The sequence below is a fragment of the Clinocottus analis genome, unplaced genomic scaffold (assembly GCF_023055335.1).
Source record: "Clinocottus analis isolate CAN_PGR_092001 unplaced genomic scaffold, fCliAna1.0.p SCAF_48, whole genome shotgun sequence".
Lineage (NCBI taxonomy): Eukaryota > Metazoa > Chordata > Actinopteri > Perciformes > Cottidae > Clinocottus > Clinocottus analis.
The window spans coordinates 533,920-553,919 of record NW_027176205.1 but is presented as its reverse complement, the minus strand read 5'-3'; the positions used below and the strand labels follow the sequence as shown (position 1 = coordinate 553,919).

The 20,000-nt window shown below is 46.6% G+C and overlaps 3 protein-coding genes across 4 annotated transcripts in view; 1 reads left to right on the top strand and 2 right to left on the bottom strand.

Annotated features, from left to right (window-relative positions):
• The window catches only part of LOC137801999 (uncharacterized), a 4,377-nt gene extending 2,041 nt beyond the window's left edge, over positions 1 to 2,336 (top strand). Inside the window, exon 3 of the mRNA XM_068599495.1 lies at positions 1,115 to 2,336. Within this exon, the coding sequence (XP_068455596.1) occupies positions 1,115 to 1,774 (660 nt within the window). The 3' untranslated portion in view covers positions 1,775 to 2,336. The remainder of the gene's footprint in view (positions 1 to 1,114) is intronic.
• A 119-nt stretch (positions 2,337 to 2,455) lies between these two features.
• LOC137801998 (G-protein coupled receptor 4) lies at positions 2,456 to 4,740 on the bottom strand. Its single transcript, XM_068599494.1, has 2 exons — positions 4,405 to 4,740; positions 2,456 to 2,992 (listed from the first exon to the last, which is right to left on the bottom strand). The coding sequence occupies exons 1-2, from the start codon at positions 4,738 to 4,740 to the stop codon at positions 2,456 to 2,458; spliced, it is 873 nt and encodes a 290-aa protein (XP_068455595.1).
• Positions 4,741 to 9,133: 4,393 nt separating this feature from the next.
• On the bottom strand, positions 9,134 to 16,826 carry sun2 (Sad1 and UNC84 domain containing 2). 2 transcript variants are annotated; one of them, XM_068599553.1, is made up of 16 exons: positions 16,579 to 16,826; positions 14,870 to 14,978; positions 14,603 to 14,712; positions 13,684 to 13,995; positions 13,524 to 13,583; positions 13,388 to 13,447; positions 12,846 to 12,973; positions 12,540 to 12,590; positions 11,442 to 11,480; positions 10,744 to 10,992; positions 10,532 to 10,666; positions 10,334 to 10,430; positions 10,084 to 10,199; positions 9,798 to 9,971; positions 9,537 to 9,626; positions 9,134 to 9,463 (listed from the first exon to the last, which is right to left on the bottom strand). In XM_068599553.1, exons 2-16 carry the CDS (start codon positions 14,974 to 14,976, stop codon positions 9,344 to 9,346), a joined length of 1,848 nt encoding a protein of 615 aa, XP_068455654.1. In that variant the 5' UTR covers positions 14,977 to 14,978; positions 16,579 to 16,826; the 3' UTR covers positions 9,134 to 9,343. The 2 variants fall into 2 exon arrangements, with proteins under 2 accessions (XP_068455654.1, XP_068455655.1); XM_068599554.1 differs by having other exon boundaries at positions 10,334 to 10,427.
• Positions 16,827 to 20,000: the final 3,174 nt, after the last annotated feature.

Below are 20,000 nucleotides of genomic sequence, written 5' to 3'. Positions count from 1 at the left end.
CCCAAAGTAAATGATCTCAATCTTTGCACTACACTAACAGGAGGTTATGTGAGGTCACTGAGGTAAGATGACATCACATTGCTCTGTTGTCAACGCTATTTTAAATTTAGCAGCACTTCTGTTTGTTGGTGTCGTGGAGTCTCTTTTGTTGAACAACATGGAGGCTGCTGTTGCCATGCAGCCCCACTTCCTGCTGCATGTACTGTTAGCTCACTGCATTTTTTTTTTTTTTTTTAGAGCCAATTTTTTTTGAGAGCATATTTTAGTTTTGAAAGTATTCTTTTTTTTTTCGAGGGTTTTTATTTTTATTTATTTATTTTATTTTTATTTTTTCCCTTCATCTTCTGAGAGCAATGTTTTTTTTTTTAGGGCAATTATATTCTTTTTCAGGGTAATTTTTTTTTTTAGGGCAAATTTTAGTTTTGAAAGCATTTTTTTTTTCAAGGGCTTTTTTTTCTGAGATCAAATATTTATTTTTTTTTAGGGGCAATTTTTTTTGGGATACCAATTTTTTTTTTGTTGTAGAGGGCAATTTGTTTTGAGAGCATATTTTCATTTTTGAGAGCATTCTTTATTTGGAGCGTTTTTTTTTTCGGGGGCATTTTTTTTTTTGGAGAGCAAAGATTTGGAGATAATTTACTTACAAACTAGAAATTTGTTCTGGTAAAAAAGACACAAATCTACCTCCATAGTAAAACACCACGACACAACCGTTTGTGACACACACTTTTTGTAACACTAATAATTGTACATTTACAACATTACACCGCCGAACTCCATGCTGGGTTCAGCTCACCCACGATCACAACAAGACGAGACTTAGGACCCAGGGAGGGAACGTGTAGGGTTTAAAGTCGTGGAAATGTATTTTGAAGTCGTGGAAATGTATTTTGAAGTCGTGGAAATGTATTTTGAAGTCGTGGAAATGTATTTTGAAGTCGTGGAAATGTATTTTGAAGTCGTGGAAATGTATTTTGAAGTCGTGGAAATGTATTTTGAAGTCGTGGAAATGTATTTTGAAGTCGTGGAAATGTATTTTGAAGTCGTGGAAATGTATTTTGAAGTCGTGGAAGGCCGCTGGTCAGACGTGTATGAACGCTGTCATTGTGTTCAGATCCGCGTCCTCCCTCTGCACGGCCTGGATGCAGAGTGGCGCCCCCACCTGGCGGGTGAAGAGGAGCACAATGCCCTGGATCCGGGCTACTGCACCTCCAGGACCGCCCCGCGCTGGAGCGACGCCCGCCTCACCGAGGTCCAGACCCGGATCCGGGCGGCGCTGCCGCTGCCCGGCGCACCGCCCGACCTCACCTTCCTCGGGGCCGACCCGGCCGACCCGGGCCTGTTCCCGCGCATCGTCCGCGGGGAGGAGCGCCAGCAGTGGCGGGTGTGGGAGGACGAGGCCCACGTGGCCTTCCTCACCCCGTTCCCCAACTCGCCCGGCTTCACCGTGCTCGTCCCGCGCCGGCCTCTGACCTCGGACGTGTTCCGGCTGCGGCGGGACGACTATGAGGCGCTGGTGCTGGCGGCCCGCAGGGCGGCGGCGCTCCTGGAGGAGGGCCTGGGCTCCTGGGGGACGGGCCTGATCTTCGAGGGCTTCGAGATCGACTACGCTCACGCCAAGCTCATCCCCCTGTTCCCGCCCGCCGCCGCCCCGGAGCCGCCGGCGCCGCCCCGCTTCCACCCCACGTACCCCGGATACGTGACCTCAGAGGACGGGCCCGAAGCCAGCGAGGAGAGCCTGGAGGCGCTGCACCGCCAAGTGACTCAGAGTTAATGCGCTCAGAGGTCACATGACCACATGTGGCTCACGTCTGAGAAACGAAGGGATGATTTCATAAAGAGACGTCTGGAGCTGAGATGATTTAGTGCCTCTGGACTCTGAATAAGTTGAGATGTTTAAACTCAGTGAGAGCCGACGCTCAGAAGGTCAGAAACGAGTGATTCTTCAGATTCATACATTCATTTAGGAATGTAACTTAAAGCCAATAATGTCTACAAATAGTTTGTTTATTTGACATATTAAGTGTTGTTTTATTAATTGATCAGAATGGTAAAACATATTGGTAAAACTGTTGTATTTTTTTTTAAATAAAGTTTTCAGTCACATGGTTCACGTGCTGAGTGAAAAATACATTTTTATGTTGAAAAATGTATTTATGTGTAGTTGTGTTAATGCTGGATTGTTACTATTAGTCTCATGTTTAATATTAACACATTGTGTGGTTGATCTGACACACACGCACATGCACACACACACTAACTCTAACACTTTCACTGTAAAAAAAATAAAGACATAAATTCATGTAGGTGTTTAATTTAATGTTTGATTGTCATAATTCAGGATAAATCTGTAAAATAAAAGTTTCAAAACCTTTAATGAACATTAAAAGTTTGCATCTTTAATCTTGATGTTGTAGTTTGGTCCTTTAACCCTTCGTGAGCGTTTCTTAGCGTTTCACACGTTGACGTCGAGCTCCTTCACGCCCGCGCGGCGCCCGCAGCATCCGGCGCCCGCGCCGCCGGCCTTCGTCTTGGTGATGAAGAGGAGCGGCTCCACGCTGCAGCTCAGGTCCATGATGGAGAACACGCTGACGCTGATCTGGCAGCGGAACGCCACGAACGAGTAGTAGGACGCGAAGGGCATGAGCGCCACGGGCGGCAGGTAGTTGGCCACCACGATGGCGAGCACCACCAGCACGGTGCGCAGCGCCCGCCTCTTCACCGGGTGCAGCGCCTCCTTCCCCGCCACCGAGCGCCGCAGCGCCCACACCACCGCCGCGTTGCAGAACACCATGACGGCCAGGGCGAACAGGATCACGCCGCCGAACACCTCGTTGACGCTCATGACTCCCAGGATGCACTTGGTGAGGCCGTACGCCAGGACGAGGCCCCACACCGCCACGGACACGCCCACGCGGATCCGGTTGTCCCGGATACCGGTGAAGAGCAGCGGGTGGACCACGGCCACGTAGCGGTCCAGGCAGATGCACACCTGGGGGGGGACAGTTTCCTTTTTACAGTATTTTTACTGCTTTCAGTAATTACAAATTCATGTAGGTCCTAAAAATTCAGGATGAATCTGTAAAAGTTTCACTGTAAAACTTTAAGTGACATCACTTTATTGAAGGTGTTTGATAATAGCAAGTGATTAAGTAATAATTCAGGATAAAACTGTAAAATAAAAGTTTCACTGCAAAAGCTTTCATGAAAAGTCCCGTTAATGTTTTTCATCATTTATGTGAAATCAGATCTTTTAGCTGCTGCAACTCGTTGACCCTCAAAGTGTTTTTTACAGTGTAGACCAGAAGCCCCGCATGTGACATGGTGATGTCTGTGACATGGTGATGTCTGTGACATGGTGATGTCTGTGACGTGGTGATGTCTGTGACATGGTGATGTCTGTGACATGGTGATGTCTGTGACATGGTGATGTCTGTGACGTGGTGAAGTTTGTGACGTGGTGATGTCTGTGACGTGGTGATGTTTGTGACGTGGTGATGTTTGTGACATGGTGATGTCTGTGACATGGTGATGTCTGTGACATGGTGATGTTTGTGACATGGTGATGTCTGTGACGTGGTGATGTCTGTGACGTGGTGAAGTTTGTGACGTGGTGATGTCTGTGACGTGGTGATGTTTGTGACGTGGTGATGTTTGTGACATGGTGATGTCTGTGACGTGGTGATGTCTGTGACGTGGTGATGTTTGTGACGTGGTGATGTCTGTGACATGGTGATGTCTGTGACGTGGTGATGTCTGTGACGTGGTGATGTCTGTGACGTGGTGATGTCTGTGACGTGGTGAAGTTTGTGACGTGGTGATGTCTGTGACGTGGTGATGTTTGTGACGTGGTGATGTCTGTGACGTGGTGATGTTTGTGACGTGGTGATGTCTGTGACGTGGTGATGTTTGTGACGTGGTGATGTTTGTGACATGGTGATGTCTGTGACGTGGTGATGTCTGTGACGTGGTGATGTCTGTGACGTGGTGATGTTTGTGACGTGGTGATGTCTGTGACGTGGTGATGTCTGTGGCGTGGTGATGTTTGTGACGTGGTGATGTCTGTGACGTGGTGATGTCTGTGACATGGTGATGTTTGTGACGTGGTGATGTTTGTGACATGGTGATGTCTGTGACGTGGTGATGTCTGTGACATGGTGATGTCTGTGACGTGGTGATGTTTGTGACGTGGTGATGTCTGTGACGTGGTGATGTCTGTGACGTGGTGATGTCTGTGACATGGTGATGTTTGTGGCGTGGTGATGTTTGTGACGTGGTGATGTCTGTGACATGGTGATGTCTGTGACGTGGTGATGTCTGTGACATGGTGATGTCTGTGACGTGGTGATGTTTGTGACATGGTGATGTCTGTGACGTGGTGATGTCTGTGACATGGTGACTCACCAGGAACAGCGGCGCGAGGTCCTTGACCCCGTAGGCGAACCTCTGGAGGAACCAGAGGCGCGGGTCGTCCAGCAGCAGCCGGTTGGCCATGTCCACCGGCGTCATGAGGCAGAAGTACACGTCCAGCAGGGCCAGGTTGAAGAAGAAGATGTCCGAGGTGGACGCGTCGGTCTTCCCGGCGGCGATGCGCCACACCACTAGCGCGTTGCAGGGCGCGCCCACGGCCAGGTTGAACACCTTGACCCCGAAGTAGAAGACGAAGGCCCAGGGGGACGCGGCGCACACGGGGAACTGGTACCAGGGCGGCGGGCCGGGGGGGAGGGTGGCGTTGAACATGCTGGAGGAAGGAGCGCTGATGGGAAGGAGAAGTTAGTTCAGATCACCTGTTCCATCTTTAAACCTGTTGACCGCCAGTGAGGGGACGAGAGCGCTACAGGTCATGTGACCTCCATGTGGACGCACACCGCTGTCCATCTAACCAATCTGCAACTCTTTGCCTTTAAATTAAAAATAAATCAATTATGATCAAGATCAAGAACGGCTCCTCGATCGCTCCTCGAGTTTTTTAAATTGTATCTTCGGTGCCTTCCCATCATGCAACAGAGTAATACTGCCCCTCTTTAGAAAGATGAAGACCTAAAGCATCTAACAATAATCACCATAAACACAAGCATTGACATGTTTTCAAGCATTTCCAGTCCAGAAATCGTGTTTTTCGGCTCAGAATCGAGCTGCTTGGACCTGAATCTTGGGGGCGGGGCCTATTCTCGGACAAAAAAAGGAAAAAACATTTTCTTTAAACGTTTCCATAATTATCTCCTCAACCACGTGGTCGTTTCCCTTCATTTGAATTCCTGAATGACCGTACCGCTGGTGGGAAGATAACTATGGTTTAAAAACATGAATAATAAAGTGACTTAAGGTGAAGTACTTACGGAAACTCCAGAAGTTTGCAGCGGCGCTGGTACCGTTTCACCACAAGGTGAAAAGTGATAATACAGGAAGTATCTCTTCTATCTTCCACCGACACACACGTGGTGGCCCTGCGGCTGCTGCGAGTCCTTCTCTTCTGTCGGCTCAGCGGCTCCTCAGAGCTGCTCGTGTCCCGGCTGAGCCGGCGGCTTAAGAACCGAACTGACGGGACGCCGGCTCTCTGTCTGCTGGACGCGGGGTCCAAACCCGCGCTGTGATTGGACCGCAGAGCAGCACACAGTCTGCTGCGATTGGAGGGTCGGGATGCGACGGCCCAGAGGGGAGGTCATGCCGCGGGGCCTCGTCTCCTCGTCTCCTCGTCTCCTCGTCTCCTCGGCTCCTCGTCTCCTTCTCTGGCTTTGGGTTTCACGTGTGAAGGAGACTCTGTCTTTGCCTTCAGGGCTCCCAGAGTTCATAGCGGCCTGCAGCGATGGTGTGAGTGAACATGAAGACGTTCTGCATTGTTCTGTGTCGTTCTGCATTGTTCCGTATTGTTCTCCTCTCAGCATAAAGGATCCGTTCCTCGGGGGCGTGTCTCCAGCAGCAGAACCTTCATCTGTGATGCAACGCAGCTCTTCAGTCAACAGCTGATGCAACAGAAGCTGAAGAGAAATGAAACGCAAGAAGTTACAGCAGGAGAACAACAACATCTCAAGGTCACCACACACACACACACACACACACACACACACACCATCACACACACACACACACACACACACACACACACACACCACTCACACACACACACACACACACACACACCACTCACACACACACACACACACACACACACCATCACACACACACACACACCATCACACACACACACACACACACACACACACACCATCACACACACACACACACACACACACACACACCATCACACACACACACACACCATCACACACACCATCACACACACACACACACACCATCACACACACACACACACACACACACCACTCACACACACACACACACCATCACACACACACACACACACACACACCATCACACACACACACACACACACACACACACACACACACACCACTCACACACACACACACACCATCACACACACACACACACACACACACCATCACACACACACACACACACACACACACACACACACCACTCACACACACCATCACACACACACACACACACACACACACACACACACACACACACACACACACACACACACACCATCACACACACACACACACACACACACACACACACCACTAAACACTCAGCCTCAAAGCGTCGTGATGAACGTCTGAAGGAGTTACGCAACACTGGAGGACAAAGTCACAGAGAAACACGACAAATATTATGAATAAAGTTTATAATAAAGATTAAAAATAAAGTTTATAAATAAAGTTTATAAGTAAATGTTTTCCTAAACTTAAGTCATAACTAGACGACACACTTTGTCAGGATTACTAGTATTACTGATATTACTAATATTCCCATGAAGTCAACTGGTTACTGGTGACTAACCGCATTGCCACACACATTAACAGGCAGTAAGGTTCACTTCCCTCAGCTGCAGCCTGAGCTCCAGTGAGTGGAGCTGCTGAGCTGTCGGGATAAGAACCTCATGGTTTCACATTTATTAAATACACCACTGAACTGCATGCTGGGTCCTGCCAGACACAGCGGAGAGGACATGAATGAGTTCAGGCTGCTGGTCCTCCGCAATGTTTTCTGCTCATCATGCGGCCCCCTGGGAAAGAAATTGCCCACCCCTGAACTAGTCACTAGTAAACAGTAACTAGTGAGTAGTAACTAGTCACTAGTAAATAGTAACTAGTGAGTAGGAAATAGTCACTAGTAAATAGTAACTAATGATTGGCGACTAGTAAACAGTAACTAGTCACTAGTAAACAGTAACTAGTGAGTAGGAAATAGTCACTAGTAAACAGTCACTAATGATGGGTGAATAGTAAATAGTAACTTGTGATTAGTAACTAGTCACTAGTAAACAGTAACTAGTGATGAGTGACTAGCCACTAGTAAACAACAACTAGTCACTAGTAAACAGTAACGAATGATTATTGATTAGTCACTAGTAAACAGAAACTCGTGATTAGTAACTAGTCATCAGTAACTAGTGGTTAGTAAATAGTAACTATTGATTAGTAACTAGTCACCAGTAAACTGTAACTAGTCACCAGTAAACAGTAACTAGTGATTCAGACATTATGATATCTTCTGTATTAAAACATTTCCTGACATCAAGGTTTGTAAAAAGACTTTAAGGTAAATGAAACAATGTGTTTTCATCATATTTATTGAATCAGAGAACAGGAAGTTATTGATGAAGCGATTGATTATAGGAGTGAACTTGCGTCCTTCACCAGATATTAAAGCACATCGTACCGAGTCATCACATTTGACTTCATTTGCATAAAAAATATTTTTTTCAGACCGAAAAAGTGCTTAAAAATCATAAAGACTGAAAGATCATAATATTGTGCGTACCCAACTCATCTTGTTAAACACTAGAAATTAATTTACCTTGCAAATATATAAAAAAAATAGAATCTAATAAATAATTCCTGATGTTTGTTTCCTGCATTTAAAAGCTGATCCGAGCTGAATATTTCTGAATATTTGTCCTCTGAATATTTCATGATATTTATTATATTAAAAACTCTTTGAGGAAGCAGAAGCTTCACGTTGTACATAATAAACTTTTAGTAAACTCATCATCAGCTCTCCTCTGAACCAGCTAGAGGTCACTGAAGGTCAGTGAAGGTCACTGAAGGTCAGTGAAGGTCAGTGAAGGTCAGTGAAGGTCAGTGAAGGTCAGTGAAGGTCATTCAGAATGAAACTCACTGGAAGAAAGACGACGTCAGCTGATGAAGACTTCCTTAAAGCATCTTCATCTTCATTCTGTACATTTACTAATAAAAACCTCTTATGATTTATGGCACTTTAACACTAAAGGATGTGTGTACTCTGTGTGTACATGTATATTTATATGTTTACATATAAATATACATGTACATTTATATGTATGCATGTAAATATACATGTATATTTATATGTATACATATATATTTATTTATATGTACACATAAATAAATATACATATATATATATTTATTTATATGTATACATATAAATATATATATATATATATATCTATACATGTATATTTATATGTATACATATATATTTATTTATTTATATGTACACATATAAATAAATATACATATATATATATATATTTATTTATATGTATACATATAAATATATATATATCTATACATGTATATTTATATGTATACATATAAATATACATGTATATGTATACATATATATATATATATATATATATATATATATATATATATATATATATATATATATATATATGTATATATATGTCTATACATGTATATATATATATATATATATATATATGTCTATACATGTATATTTATATGTATACATATAAATATACATGTATATTTATATGTATACATATATATATATATATATATTTATTTATATGTATACATATAAATATATAAATATATATATATATATATATATATATATATATATATATATATATATATATGTCTATACATGTATATTGATATGTATACATATCAATATACATGTATATTGATATGTATACATATCAATATACATGTATAGATTGTATAGACACATGTTCATATGTCGGTCCAAAGGCACTCTTTTGGAAAAAAGGAGGGAGAGGAGGAAGAGGAAGGCCCTGAACGCACCTCAGACCACCACATTTAATTAATCTTTCTTTCTTTCTTTCTTTCCTTCTTCTTCTTTTTCTCCTTCATCATCTTCTCCTTCATCATCATCTTCTCCTTCATCATCATGTTCTCCATCATCTTCTCCTTCATCATCTTCTCCTTCTTCATCTTCTTTATCTCCATCTTCATCATGGCGCCTCTGTGAGTCATGGCGTGGTGAGCATCTCTCCGTGCACACGGAAGCGGTAGAGACACGTGTACTCCACGTGACCCCAGTTACTGAGCACACGCAGCTCCACACAGCGCTGAACCTCATGGCTGCGGTTCTGCAGCAGGAGAACACAGAACGTGCGTTAGAACCATTAGAACTCTGCAGGTCTATCAACAGCTCGTACTCACAGGAAGCCTGAAGGTCTGCGTGGGTTCTCCTTCCTCGTCGTACCTGAAGGAACCCAGCAGGGTTCCCTCCTCTACGTCGTCCTTCATGCCCTGCAGGAGGAGGAAGAGGAGGAGGAAGAATATTCTTACAAACAAGATGAAGTATTCGGTCTGACACACAGAGATACTGATGGTCCAAGGGCTTAAATCAGTGGTTTAGTGAATGGAGTCTGGTGTAGAGATGCTAACTGGAGGGGACTCGAACACACGGCCAACACTCACGTAGACCTCAAAGTCTTTGGGGGCGGAGTCTATGCGGCCGGTGGGCGAGTTGTAGCGCGGCAGGTGGTCCAGCGTCACGTGGGTGGGGAAGACGGGGTGAGACAGGGCGATCACCAGGGTGCCCCGCGCGCCGTGGAACGCCCAGCACTTACCGGGTAACATCACCGGGTAACCCTGGGGGGGGGGGGGGGGGGGGGGAAGAGGTCAGATACCACCAAGTCAAGCATGAAGACATCACACACGCTGCTCCTCTGGGTGAAAGAGGTCAAAGGTCAACTGGTTCTACCTGGATGACGGTTCTCGGGCTCTCGGACGGGAACCAGAGAGGGAACCCGAACAGACTCACACAGGCGGAGCGGAGACGGTACGTCTCTGAACACCTGGTGCTGATCACACTGGCACCTGCACACACACACACACTCGTTAAATATTAAATGTTAATATTAAATGTAAAATATTAATATGAAATATTAAATGTTACATGTAAAATATTAAATGTTACATGTTAAATATTTAATATTGGGGGCGTTTCCAACCTTGACTCTCCAGAGCAAAGTCGGCCATCTTGTCAGCTGCCGGCCGTCCACAGTCGGAGCTTGTTCCTCCATCAGATAGTTTGAGAGACTGCTGCTGCTGACACACACACACACACACACACACGTCACACACACACACACACACACACACACACACAAACGCTGTCACGTGTCGTGTGTCTACGAGGCTCCTCCCACCTCGAGGCGCTCCGTGAGCCACGCCTCCAGCGCCTGCTGGAGCTCTGGGGTCAGCTGCTTCTGGACGGGGGGGTCGCAGGCCTCGGGGGCGGGTGGGGGCGGAGTCAGCCGGAGGACCGCCCACTCCTGGGACAGCTGCGAGAGACAGGAAGTCCCGTTACGGCCACGGAAAGTCCAAAAGGACTTTTCACGGCCGTGCCCCGCGTCTGCACCTTTGCGTTCTGGGCCTCCAGATCCTGGATCCTGAGGCCGAGAACGGTCGCGGTGGACCGGTGGTCCTCCATCTGCCCGCCCAGACCGGAGAGCTCTCGCGTCAGATGCAGATGCTCGTCCGAGTTCGCTGCCGCGAGCCGGGCGCTCGCGTCCTGCAGGTCCAGCTGGAGCCGAGCCCTCGCGTCCTGCAAGTCCAGCTGTAGCCGGGCCCTCACGTCCTGCAGGTCCAGCTGGAGCCGCTGCGTCACCTGGGGGAGGAAGAGCAAAAACTTACAGAGCAGATCCTTTCTGTTTTCCTCAGTGAGTGGAAGACCTTTCACTGAAGAGGACGCCCCTCATGTCCTCCTAGATGGCGCTGTGAAACAGAAAGGGATCTTTCTTTTGGCTGGATGGAAACATTTTGGGACGTGAGCTCAGAACCCTGCGTGGACAGGAATCAGCACAAGAACCCTTTCTACTGAGATTACATGCAGCCATGCTGACACAGCTGGACCGAGGAGCTGAAACGCTGTTTCAGATAGAAGTTACAGGACAAAACAAGAGAAAGGAGAGGAGGGGAAAGAAAGACAAGAAAAAAAGAGGAAAGGAGGGATACCAAAAGAAAATAGGAAAGAATAGAAAGATAAGAAAATAAATGTGTATCGTCTTTAGTTCCCATCACCACCACTAGATGTTGTTGTTGTTGTTATTGACTCACCTGAGACAACAGCTGCTGCCGCTTCAGCTCCTGCTCCGCCTGAAACAAACAGAAGACGTTCTAAAGAGGACAATCGGTACTTGCGAGGACTATCTTTACCTGTGAGGACCATCGGTACTAGCGAGGACTATCGGTACTACCGAGGACTATCGGTACTTGCGAGGACCATCGGTACTAGCGAGGACTATCGGTACTACCGAGGACTATCGGTACTACCGAGGACTATCGGAACTTGCGAGGACCATCGGTACTTGCGAGGACAATCGGTACTAGCGAGGACTATCTTTACCTGCGAGGACCATCGGTACTTGCGAGGACCATCGGTACCTGCGAGGACCATCTTTACCTGCGAGGACCATCTTTACCTGCGAGGACCATCTGTACCTGCGAGGACCATCTGTACCTGCGAGGACTATCTTTACTTGCGAGGACCATCTTTACCTGCGAAGACTATCTGTACTTGCGAGGACCATCTTTACCTGCGAGGACTATCTTTACCTGCGAGGACTATCAGTACTTGCGAGGACCATCAGTACCTGCGAGGACCATCGGTACCTGCGAGGACCATCTTTACCTGCGAGGACCATCGGTACCTGTGAGGACCATCTGTACCTGCGAGGACTATCTGTACCTGCGAGGACTATCTTTACTTGCGAGGACCATCTTTACCTGCGAGGACTATCTGTACTTGCGAGGACTATCTGTACTTGCGAGGACCATCTTTACCTGCGAGGACTATCTTTACCTGCGAGGACTATCGGTACTTGCGAGGACCATCGGTACCTGCGAGGACCATGTTTACCTGCGAGGACCATCTGTACCTGCGAGGACTATCTTTACTTGCGAGGACCATCTTTACCTGCGAGGACTATCTTTACTTGCGAGGACCATCTTTATCTGCGAGGACCATCTTTACCTGCGAGGACTATCTTTACCTGCGAGGACTATCTTTACCTGCGAGGACTATCTTTACCTGCGAGGACTATCTTTACCTGCGAGGACTATCGGTACTTGCGAGGACAATCGGTACTTGCGAGGACAATCGGTACTTGAGAGGACAGAAAGGTCATTTCTCATTTTAAATAGCAGAAGTTCTACCAGCACGTGTCGTATCCTCTCGTCCACAGCAGCAGACACGACAGCAGGATCCTGGAGGGACACAAACATTTTGATTAATTATGAGGTTTTGTATTTATATTCATGTTTAGTAACGATTAGATCTGCGATATTAAAGTGTTTTTTAGCAAGATAACTTTATTTAAAAGAAGCAAAACAGAATAAACACATGTAAGACAAAAGAAGGAGTTCCTCGTAGTCTCGTTCTGCAAAATGTAAATAATTGAATAAAGACTCAAGAGGGAAAAACTTTGAGGATCTGAATAAGGTGAAGAAGATCGGCCCTACCACCATGCGATGAGGAGAAAGAGCAGGAGGAAGGAGAGGCGTGGCAGCAGGGAGAACCGGCTGACCCTGGGGTGTTGAGATGGCCGCGCGAGAGATGAGGGAGGTCGAGGTAGGGAGGAACCAAACGCCTGCAGGACCCGAGAGGAACAGAACACAGAGGATGAGTCATTCAGCCCCAGTGAGACTAACCAGCTCCCTGAAGGGGGCAGAGTCACAGCTAACCAGCTTCCTGAGGGGGCGGAGTCACAGCTAACCAGCTTCCTGAGGGCTGGGTGCTGCCAGAAAAGTGTGGCGTGCGGGTTTTCATTAGCACGCGACAACGCTGCTCCTTACAACTGATGTCTTTTGTGCAGAATAACACACACACACACACACACACACAAGCACACACACACAGATGTGCACACACGTTCTCACCCACCCACACACATCACAGAGTGTGAAGAACACACACACACACACAGACCACAGTGAGCTCTGCGAGTACGGAGCGGTCTGAGCGTTGTCCTGTGTGTTTAACTTCAACAGGACGCATCACTTACACAGCGCTGCTACAAGGAGGAGGAGGAGCAGCGCACAGGCCTTCATCACGCGGTCGCCGGCTGCAAGGAACGAGAAGAGAGGATGAGGTGGGGAGCCGGCTGTGAGACCACACAACACCGCCACACAAAACCGTACCTGGATCTGTGTGATGCTTCAGATATTCCTGTAATGCTGCTGCATTCTGGAACATGGAGTCTGCAGCGAACGAGAACCATGAGATTATACACACACATAAATGCACACACGCACACACTTGAATACACGCACACACTAATACACGCACACACTCTCTCACCCATTAGCCTCAGGACGGCCCGGCTGACTGAGACCCAGTATCCAGTACTGGGAGCCCCGGTGCTGCTGCTGGAGCTGCTGCTACTTCCTCCCTCAGAGGACGAGTACCCGGAGCTGTCCGGGCCGCTCGGCCCCGGCTCCTTGTGGCCGGGGCCGGGGGGGAAGCGGGCCGGCGGCAGGCCGCGGGTCAGAGGGTCCCGAGAGGTCAGAGAGGTCAGGGGGGGTCGTGGGGTCGCCCCGTGGGAGACGTAGGGCGCGTAGCGCGGCGACCTCGTGGTCGTCTCGGTCCGGCTCAGCGGAGACGGACTCAGGCCTGGCAGGCGGAGAGGAGGGAGACAAACACACCAGCTGTGAACGAATCATCAAGCAGACGTTGACCCTCTGGGGTCTGAGGTCATTTACTCCATTTTACAATTCACCTTTTAAGACACTTTGCATGTAAGTTCCATACTCATGTGTCACATCTAACATCGCAGAACAATCTCAGCCCTTGTCCTGAGGCACAAGTGTAAACACATAATATGACCCTAAAGCTGACAAATTTAAGCTACATTTTTTAAATTCATGTGGATGAACTGTTTACCTAAAGGTCTTAAGTTCACAAAAGCAGTGGAATATATGAATAAAATGGTAGATACATATAAATAAATGTCTCAAACCATATGTTGTATTGTGCTTTATGAGTGACATGTTGTGTGTCACTACTTTGAGCAGAGTATAGAAACACATATTAACACAAAGTGCTTACTATGTTTACACACACATCATGTTTCAGTCACAGACTCATGTGCGCTGCTTGAGAGGCTCGTATGATCAAGCAGAGAAGGTTAACATGTTAACCACAGGGTTAACATATTAACCACAGGGTTAACCACCAGGTTAACCACCGGGTTAACTACAGGTAAAGGGCGTCTCTTTACCCTTGGGCCGGCCTGCAGGCGCCAGCGGCTCGGGCTCCAGGAACCCGCTTCCGGCTCTGCTGGGGGTCCGGGAGCCGGTCCTACGAGGCCCCGCCTTCTTCTTGAAGATCCTGATGATGACGCCAAGAGGAGGGAGAGGTCAAAGGTCGCTCATCATTACCCGCTTCTAAATCAGACAAACACACAGAGACAGACACACACACAAACAAACACACAGACACTCACACAAACAGACACACACACACACACACAGACACACACACGTACTTGACCAGGTTCTCTCGGTAGGAGACGTTCATCACGCTGCTGGAGTCAGAGTCATCCTCTGAGTTGTAGTAACCTCCGGACAGGAGGCGAGAACTCCTGCGAGACATGCCTGAGGGCGACAGCAACACACACATCACTACGTCATCATCATCATCATCATCATCATCAATGATGACACAGACATAAAATACAACGTTGACAATGACAGGTTGGAGCTCTTTTAGTTAATCTGTAATCCAACTAATCTACAGGAGTCTTCCTGCTGCTCACCCCTCGCGCCCCCCCTCTCTTCCCCACACACACACACACACACACAGACACACACACACACACACACAGTACCTCAGTGAAGACACCACCTTTACGAAAGGAAACTCCTGAGAGAAAGAGTTGTAGTCCAAACAGAAGCAGAGCTCAGCTGCCGTGTGTGTGTGTGTGCGTGTGCGTGTGTGTGTGTGTGTGTGCGTGTGTGTGTGTGCGTGTGTGTGCGTGTACGCTCAGTAGTTACGCAATGGGCGTCTTAAGATGAGCCGTCTGATTGGTCGGAGTGTTCTGATTAGCTCTCTCTCTCTCTCTCCCTCTCTCTCTCTCTCTCTCTCTCTCTCTCTCTCTCTCTCTCTCTCTCTCTCTCTCTCTCTCTCTCTCTCTCTCTCTCTCTCTCTCTCTCTACCCCCCTCCCTCTCTCTCTCTCTCTCTCTTCAGAGCTGGGTGTGTGGTCTGGTCTCTGTGGTTCATCTGCAGCTTGCGGCTTCCAGAGGATGTTAGCGTTAGCATTAGCTTCACTGAGAGGAGGCAGAACAGGAAGCTGTGGCTGTTTGTACCCAACAGATAGAGAGAGGAAGACACACACACACACACACGCGCACACACGCACGCACGCACGCACACACACACACACACACACACACACACGCACGCACACACACACACTCACGCACACACACACGCACACACACACACAGGGCGTTACAGTTCTACCTATCTAGATCCGTGCACGCCCCTCCTGCACTGATGTTTGCTCTGCCTCTGTGCAACTAGCTGCTTCTCTCTCTCTCTCTCTCTCTCTCTCTCTCTCTCTCTCTCTCTCTCTCTCTCTCTCTCTCTCTCTCTCTCTCTCTCTCTGCTTCCTGGAGGCTTTAGTTTAGAAACAGGAGAACTTTGTCCCATAAAGCCTCAAATTCTCAATGTTACCTAAGAGAGAGAGAGAGAGAGAGAGAGAGAAAGAGAAAGAGAGAGAGAGAGAGAGAGAGAGAGAGAGAGAAAGAGAGAGAGAGAGAGAGAGAGAGAGAGAGGTGCATGGCAATGGGAAGGATGGGCAATGGGATCCATGTCAACATCTTTGTGAGGAGAGTTTAAGTTAGGGAGTAGACTGGACACAAAGGGTTAAGTTACTAGTTAACAGTCAGGTAGAGTTACTAGTTAACAGTCAGGTAGTGTTACTAGTTAAGTCAGGTAGTGTTACTAGTTAACAGTCAGGTAGTGTTACCAGTTAAGGATCAGGTAATATCACTAGTTAATAAGTCCAGTAGTGTCCCTAGTTAATAAGTCAGGTTGTGTTACTAGTTAGAGACCAGGTTATATCACTCGTAATATCACAAAGTTATGTAGAGAATAATGCAACAACATGTAAACATTTTTTTTTTTACATTACAACATTACAAATTAAAACATTTTAAAATGAAACATCTCAACACGTGTTATCTTCTCACCCGTCGTGAAGTCTGTTTAACGGAAACGACCGGTGGTCACGTGACGGACTAACGGTCGCGACCGGAAGCGATGATCCTCTCTTCAGCGCTCGCGACCATCAAAGTCTCCTCCAGGCGGTTCCTCCTGGTTTCAGGCCGACGAACACCGTCTGGATGCCGGGTGGAGCCTCAGGGAGAGACGGGCTGCATGCGGATGGATGACGGGTGGAGGTGGAGGGCGGACCGACGGTTGTTGTGACAACTAGCGATGAAGAACAAGAAGACTTCCGGTTAGCTTTACAAAATAAAACTGACGCTGATCGAAAAAACAATATTATCATTATTATATTTTATTTAATACGTTCTTAAATTTCGTTTAGGTTGTATTAAAGACATTTATAAATATATTCATGAGTATTCTTATTGTTATTATGATTATTGTTATCATCATTATAAATATTTATATAATTATTTGTGCTATTAATATTATTTAGATTATAATGATAATAAAACATATTGTTTTTTCTAATCTATATTCTCTCCTTTCAGACGTATTTTTTCCACTTCATCCACGATGATAAATAATGACGCTGGAATGTACACTGTGAAGCTGTTTCCGGTGTCATCGCGCAGCTGACTATTCTGAGCCACGCGGCGCCCCGTAGCGGTGGATCCTCAGCGCCATGCAGGCCCGCAGACACACGGTGGCGCCACCTAGCCGCGAATTACCAGACCTCTGGTTATTAGTGACCTTTATATCATGTTTATCTATTAACATGACGCATGATGTCATATGAGCAAGAGTTTAATTTAATTTGTAACATTGATTCATCTTCATTGTCACCATCATCATCATCATCATCATCTTCTTCTTCTTCTTAATTTCAGGAAGAAGAGACAGAGCTCAGAAAGGCGTCTGCATTGTTCCATATTTTTTTAATAATTTCAGAAACTCTGGAAACTATCAGGCTGAACCCTCGACCTCCGAGCCACACAATGAGTGTGTGTGTGTGCGTATGCGTGCGTGCGTGCGTGTGTGTGTGTGTGTGTGTGTTGAACCCATTGTCTCCCTCTCTGTTATCATTATGATGCAGTTTCCTCCAGACGGGAGAGAGAGACTCCATCACCAGACAATGAAGAGACTCACACACACACAGACACACACACACGAACACACATGAAGACACACACAGACAGACACACAGAAACAGACACACACACACACACACACACACACCCACCCACACACACACACACACACACACACACACACACACACACACAGGCTTTCCTGTTTCTGGCCTGAAGTCATCAGGTTGGAATGTGACCAGAAATAGAGTGAGAGTGAAAATGTGTGTAGTTGGGGTGGGGATACACCTTTTAGACGCTGACACACACTGTGTACACACACACACACACACTGTGAGTCATGGCCAACCCTCTCTCATCGACGTCTAGCAGTAAATCCTCCGGTCGCACGCTCACAGCTGTGTTATTGTTTACAAATAAATAAACATGTTTTATTTTTTAAATAATAATAATACATATATTATTATTGTTATCAATGTCCATCCGTCAGGTCATCGCTGAGACTTTAATATCTCGATGACCTTTGACCCCACAGGTGCTTTGACCTTTGACCCTACAGGTGCTTTGACCCTACAGGTGCTTTGACCTTTGACCCTAAAGGTGCTTTGAGCCTACATGTGCTTTGACCTTTGACCCTACAGGTGCTTTGACCCTACAGGTGCTTTGACCTTTGACCCTACAGGTGCTTTGACCCTACAGGTGCTTTGACCTTTGACCCCACAGGTGCTTTGACCCTACAGGTGCTTTGACCTTTGACCCTACAGGTGCTTGACCCTATAGGTGCTTTCCCGTTGCACCGTCTCACTCGAGCTCTCGGTCCTGATGACTCTCAGGCTTTGCTTCATTTATCTTCACACTCGCTAATATTTAATGGAAGAAGCTTAAATTTAGACGTTAAATCTGTGACGGAGTCCAGACTCCTCTGGTTGTATAGAAGTCTATGCTTCATGTGTTAAAGCTGCATTCTCTCTCCTGACCACCAGGGGGCGACTCCTCTGGTTGTATAGAAGTCTATGCTTCACGTGTTAGAGCTGCATTCTCTCTCCTGACCACCAGGGGGCGACTCCTCTGGTTGTATAGAAGTCTATGCTTCACGTGTTAGAGCTGCATTCTCTCTCCTGACCACCAGGGGCGACTCCTGTGGTTTGCATAGAAGTCTATGCTTCATGTGAGCAGACTTCAGGAGTTAGGGTTAGTATTTCTCTTAAAGGGCCGGTGCACCTGAAATATAACAACAGGTACAAATATATTTTTTTCACAAAAATATTTCACAATACATTTTCCTCTGAAGACGGAACTTTTTTTGAAATCTTTCGCGCATTGTAACGAGCGTAAACGGACACGTTTTGCAGGATGAACATCTTAATGTCATAAGATATCGACCTCAGTGTGACGTCGTGACAGGAGGCTGGACCAATCAAACGAGAGCTCTCACAGGGAGGAGGAGGGAAAGAAAAAAGGGGGATGATGGTTTTGTAGGCCAGCAGCATGGCGCACACACACACACACACACACACACACACACACACACACACACACACACACACACACACCCTAATCCACTGGCCCGTCCGGATTAAAGCCGTAGGTTTAATCCTCTCGCTGCCCAACAGGACGATGACCTCACGGCGATGATGTCATCGGGCTGAGTCACGGTCGTTACGGTAACAGAAGGTTCATCGTCGGCGTCTCATCTTTCCACAGACCTTGAACGCGTCGTGTGAGACGAAAACAAAACGTTTTTATTTTCTACACGTTTCAATCACAGCAATAACTGTCTAATATTGCACCTCAATTATTTTATATATTAAAAAAATATAATAATCACAACTTAAAATTATATATATATATATATAATATATATGTATATCTATTATATATATATATATATATATATATATATATATATATATATACATATATATGTATATCTATTATATATATATATATATATATTACATTTTTAATAAAATCGCCTTGTTTCCTGTCATCAACTTGTAAAAGTTGTGATATCTCAACTTTGTTTCAGTGTTCCTGTGTAAAATAATCCAATAAGAAGAAGCTGTAAACAGGAAGTGCAGCTCGTCTCTTCAGCTGCAGGTAACGACTCGCTGAGGAAGGAATGCTGACGATGAGGAGGAGGAGGAAGAGGCAACAGACCAGATGGCCCGCTGCACTGGGTCTGGCACCCTGCATCCCTACAGCACCCTGCATCCCTACAGCACCCTGCATCCCTACAGCACCCTGCATCACTACAGCACCCTGCATCACTACAGCACCCTGCATCCCTACAGCACCCTGCATCCCTACAGCACCCTGCATCCCTACAGCACCCTGCATCACTACAGCACCCT

Bases quoted from the DNA above. Each gene is read 5' to 3' on its own strand.
- LOC137801998 (XM_068599494.1), bottom strand. From the start codon at position 4,740: ATGTTCAACGCCACCCTCCCCCCCGGCCCGCCGCCCTGGTACCAGTTC. The intron at 2,993-4,404 runs GTGAGTCACCAT...GTCCCCCCCCAG, and splicing joins ACCTCGCGCCGCTGTTCCTG to GTGTGCATCTGCCTGGACCG.
- sun2 (XM_068599553.1), bottom strand. From the start codon at position 14,976: ATGTCTCGCAGGAGTTCTCGCCTCCTGTCCGGAGGTTACTACAACTCA. The intron at 10,993-11,441 runs GTGAGTCAATAA...TTCCTCCCCCAG, and splicing joins GGCAGCAGCTGTTGTCTCAG to GTGACGCAGCGGCTCCAGCT. The intron at 9,972-10,083 runs GTAGAACCAGTT...CCCCCCCCCCAG, and splicing joins GCCCGAGAACCGTCATCCAG to GGTTACCCGGTGATGTTACC.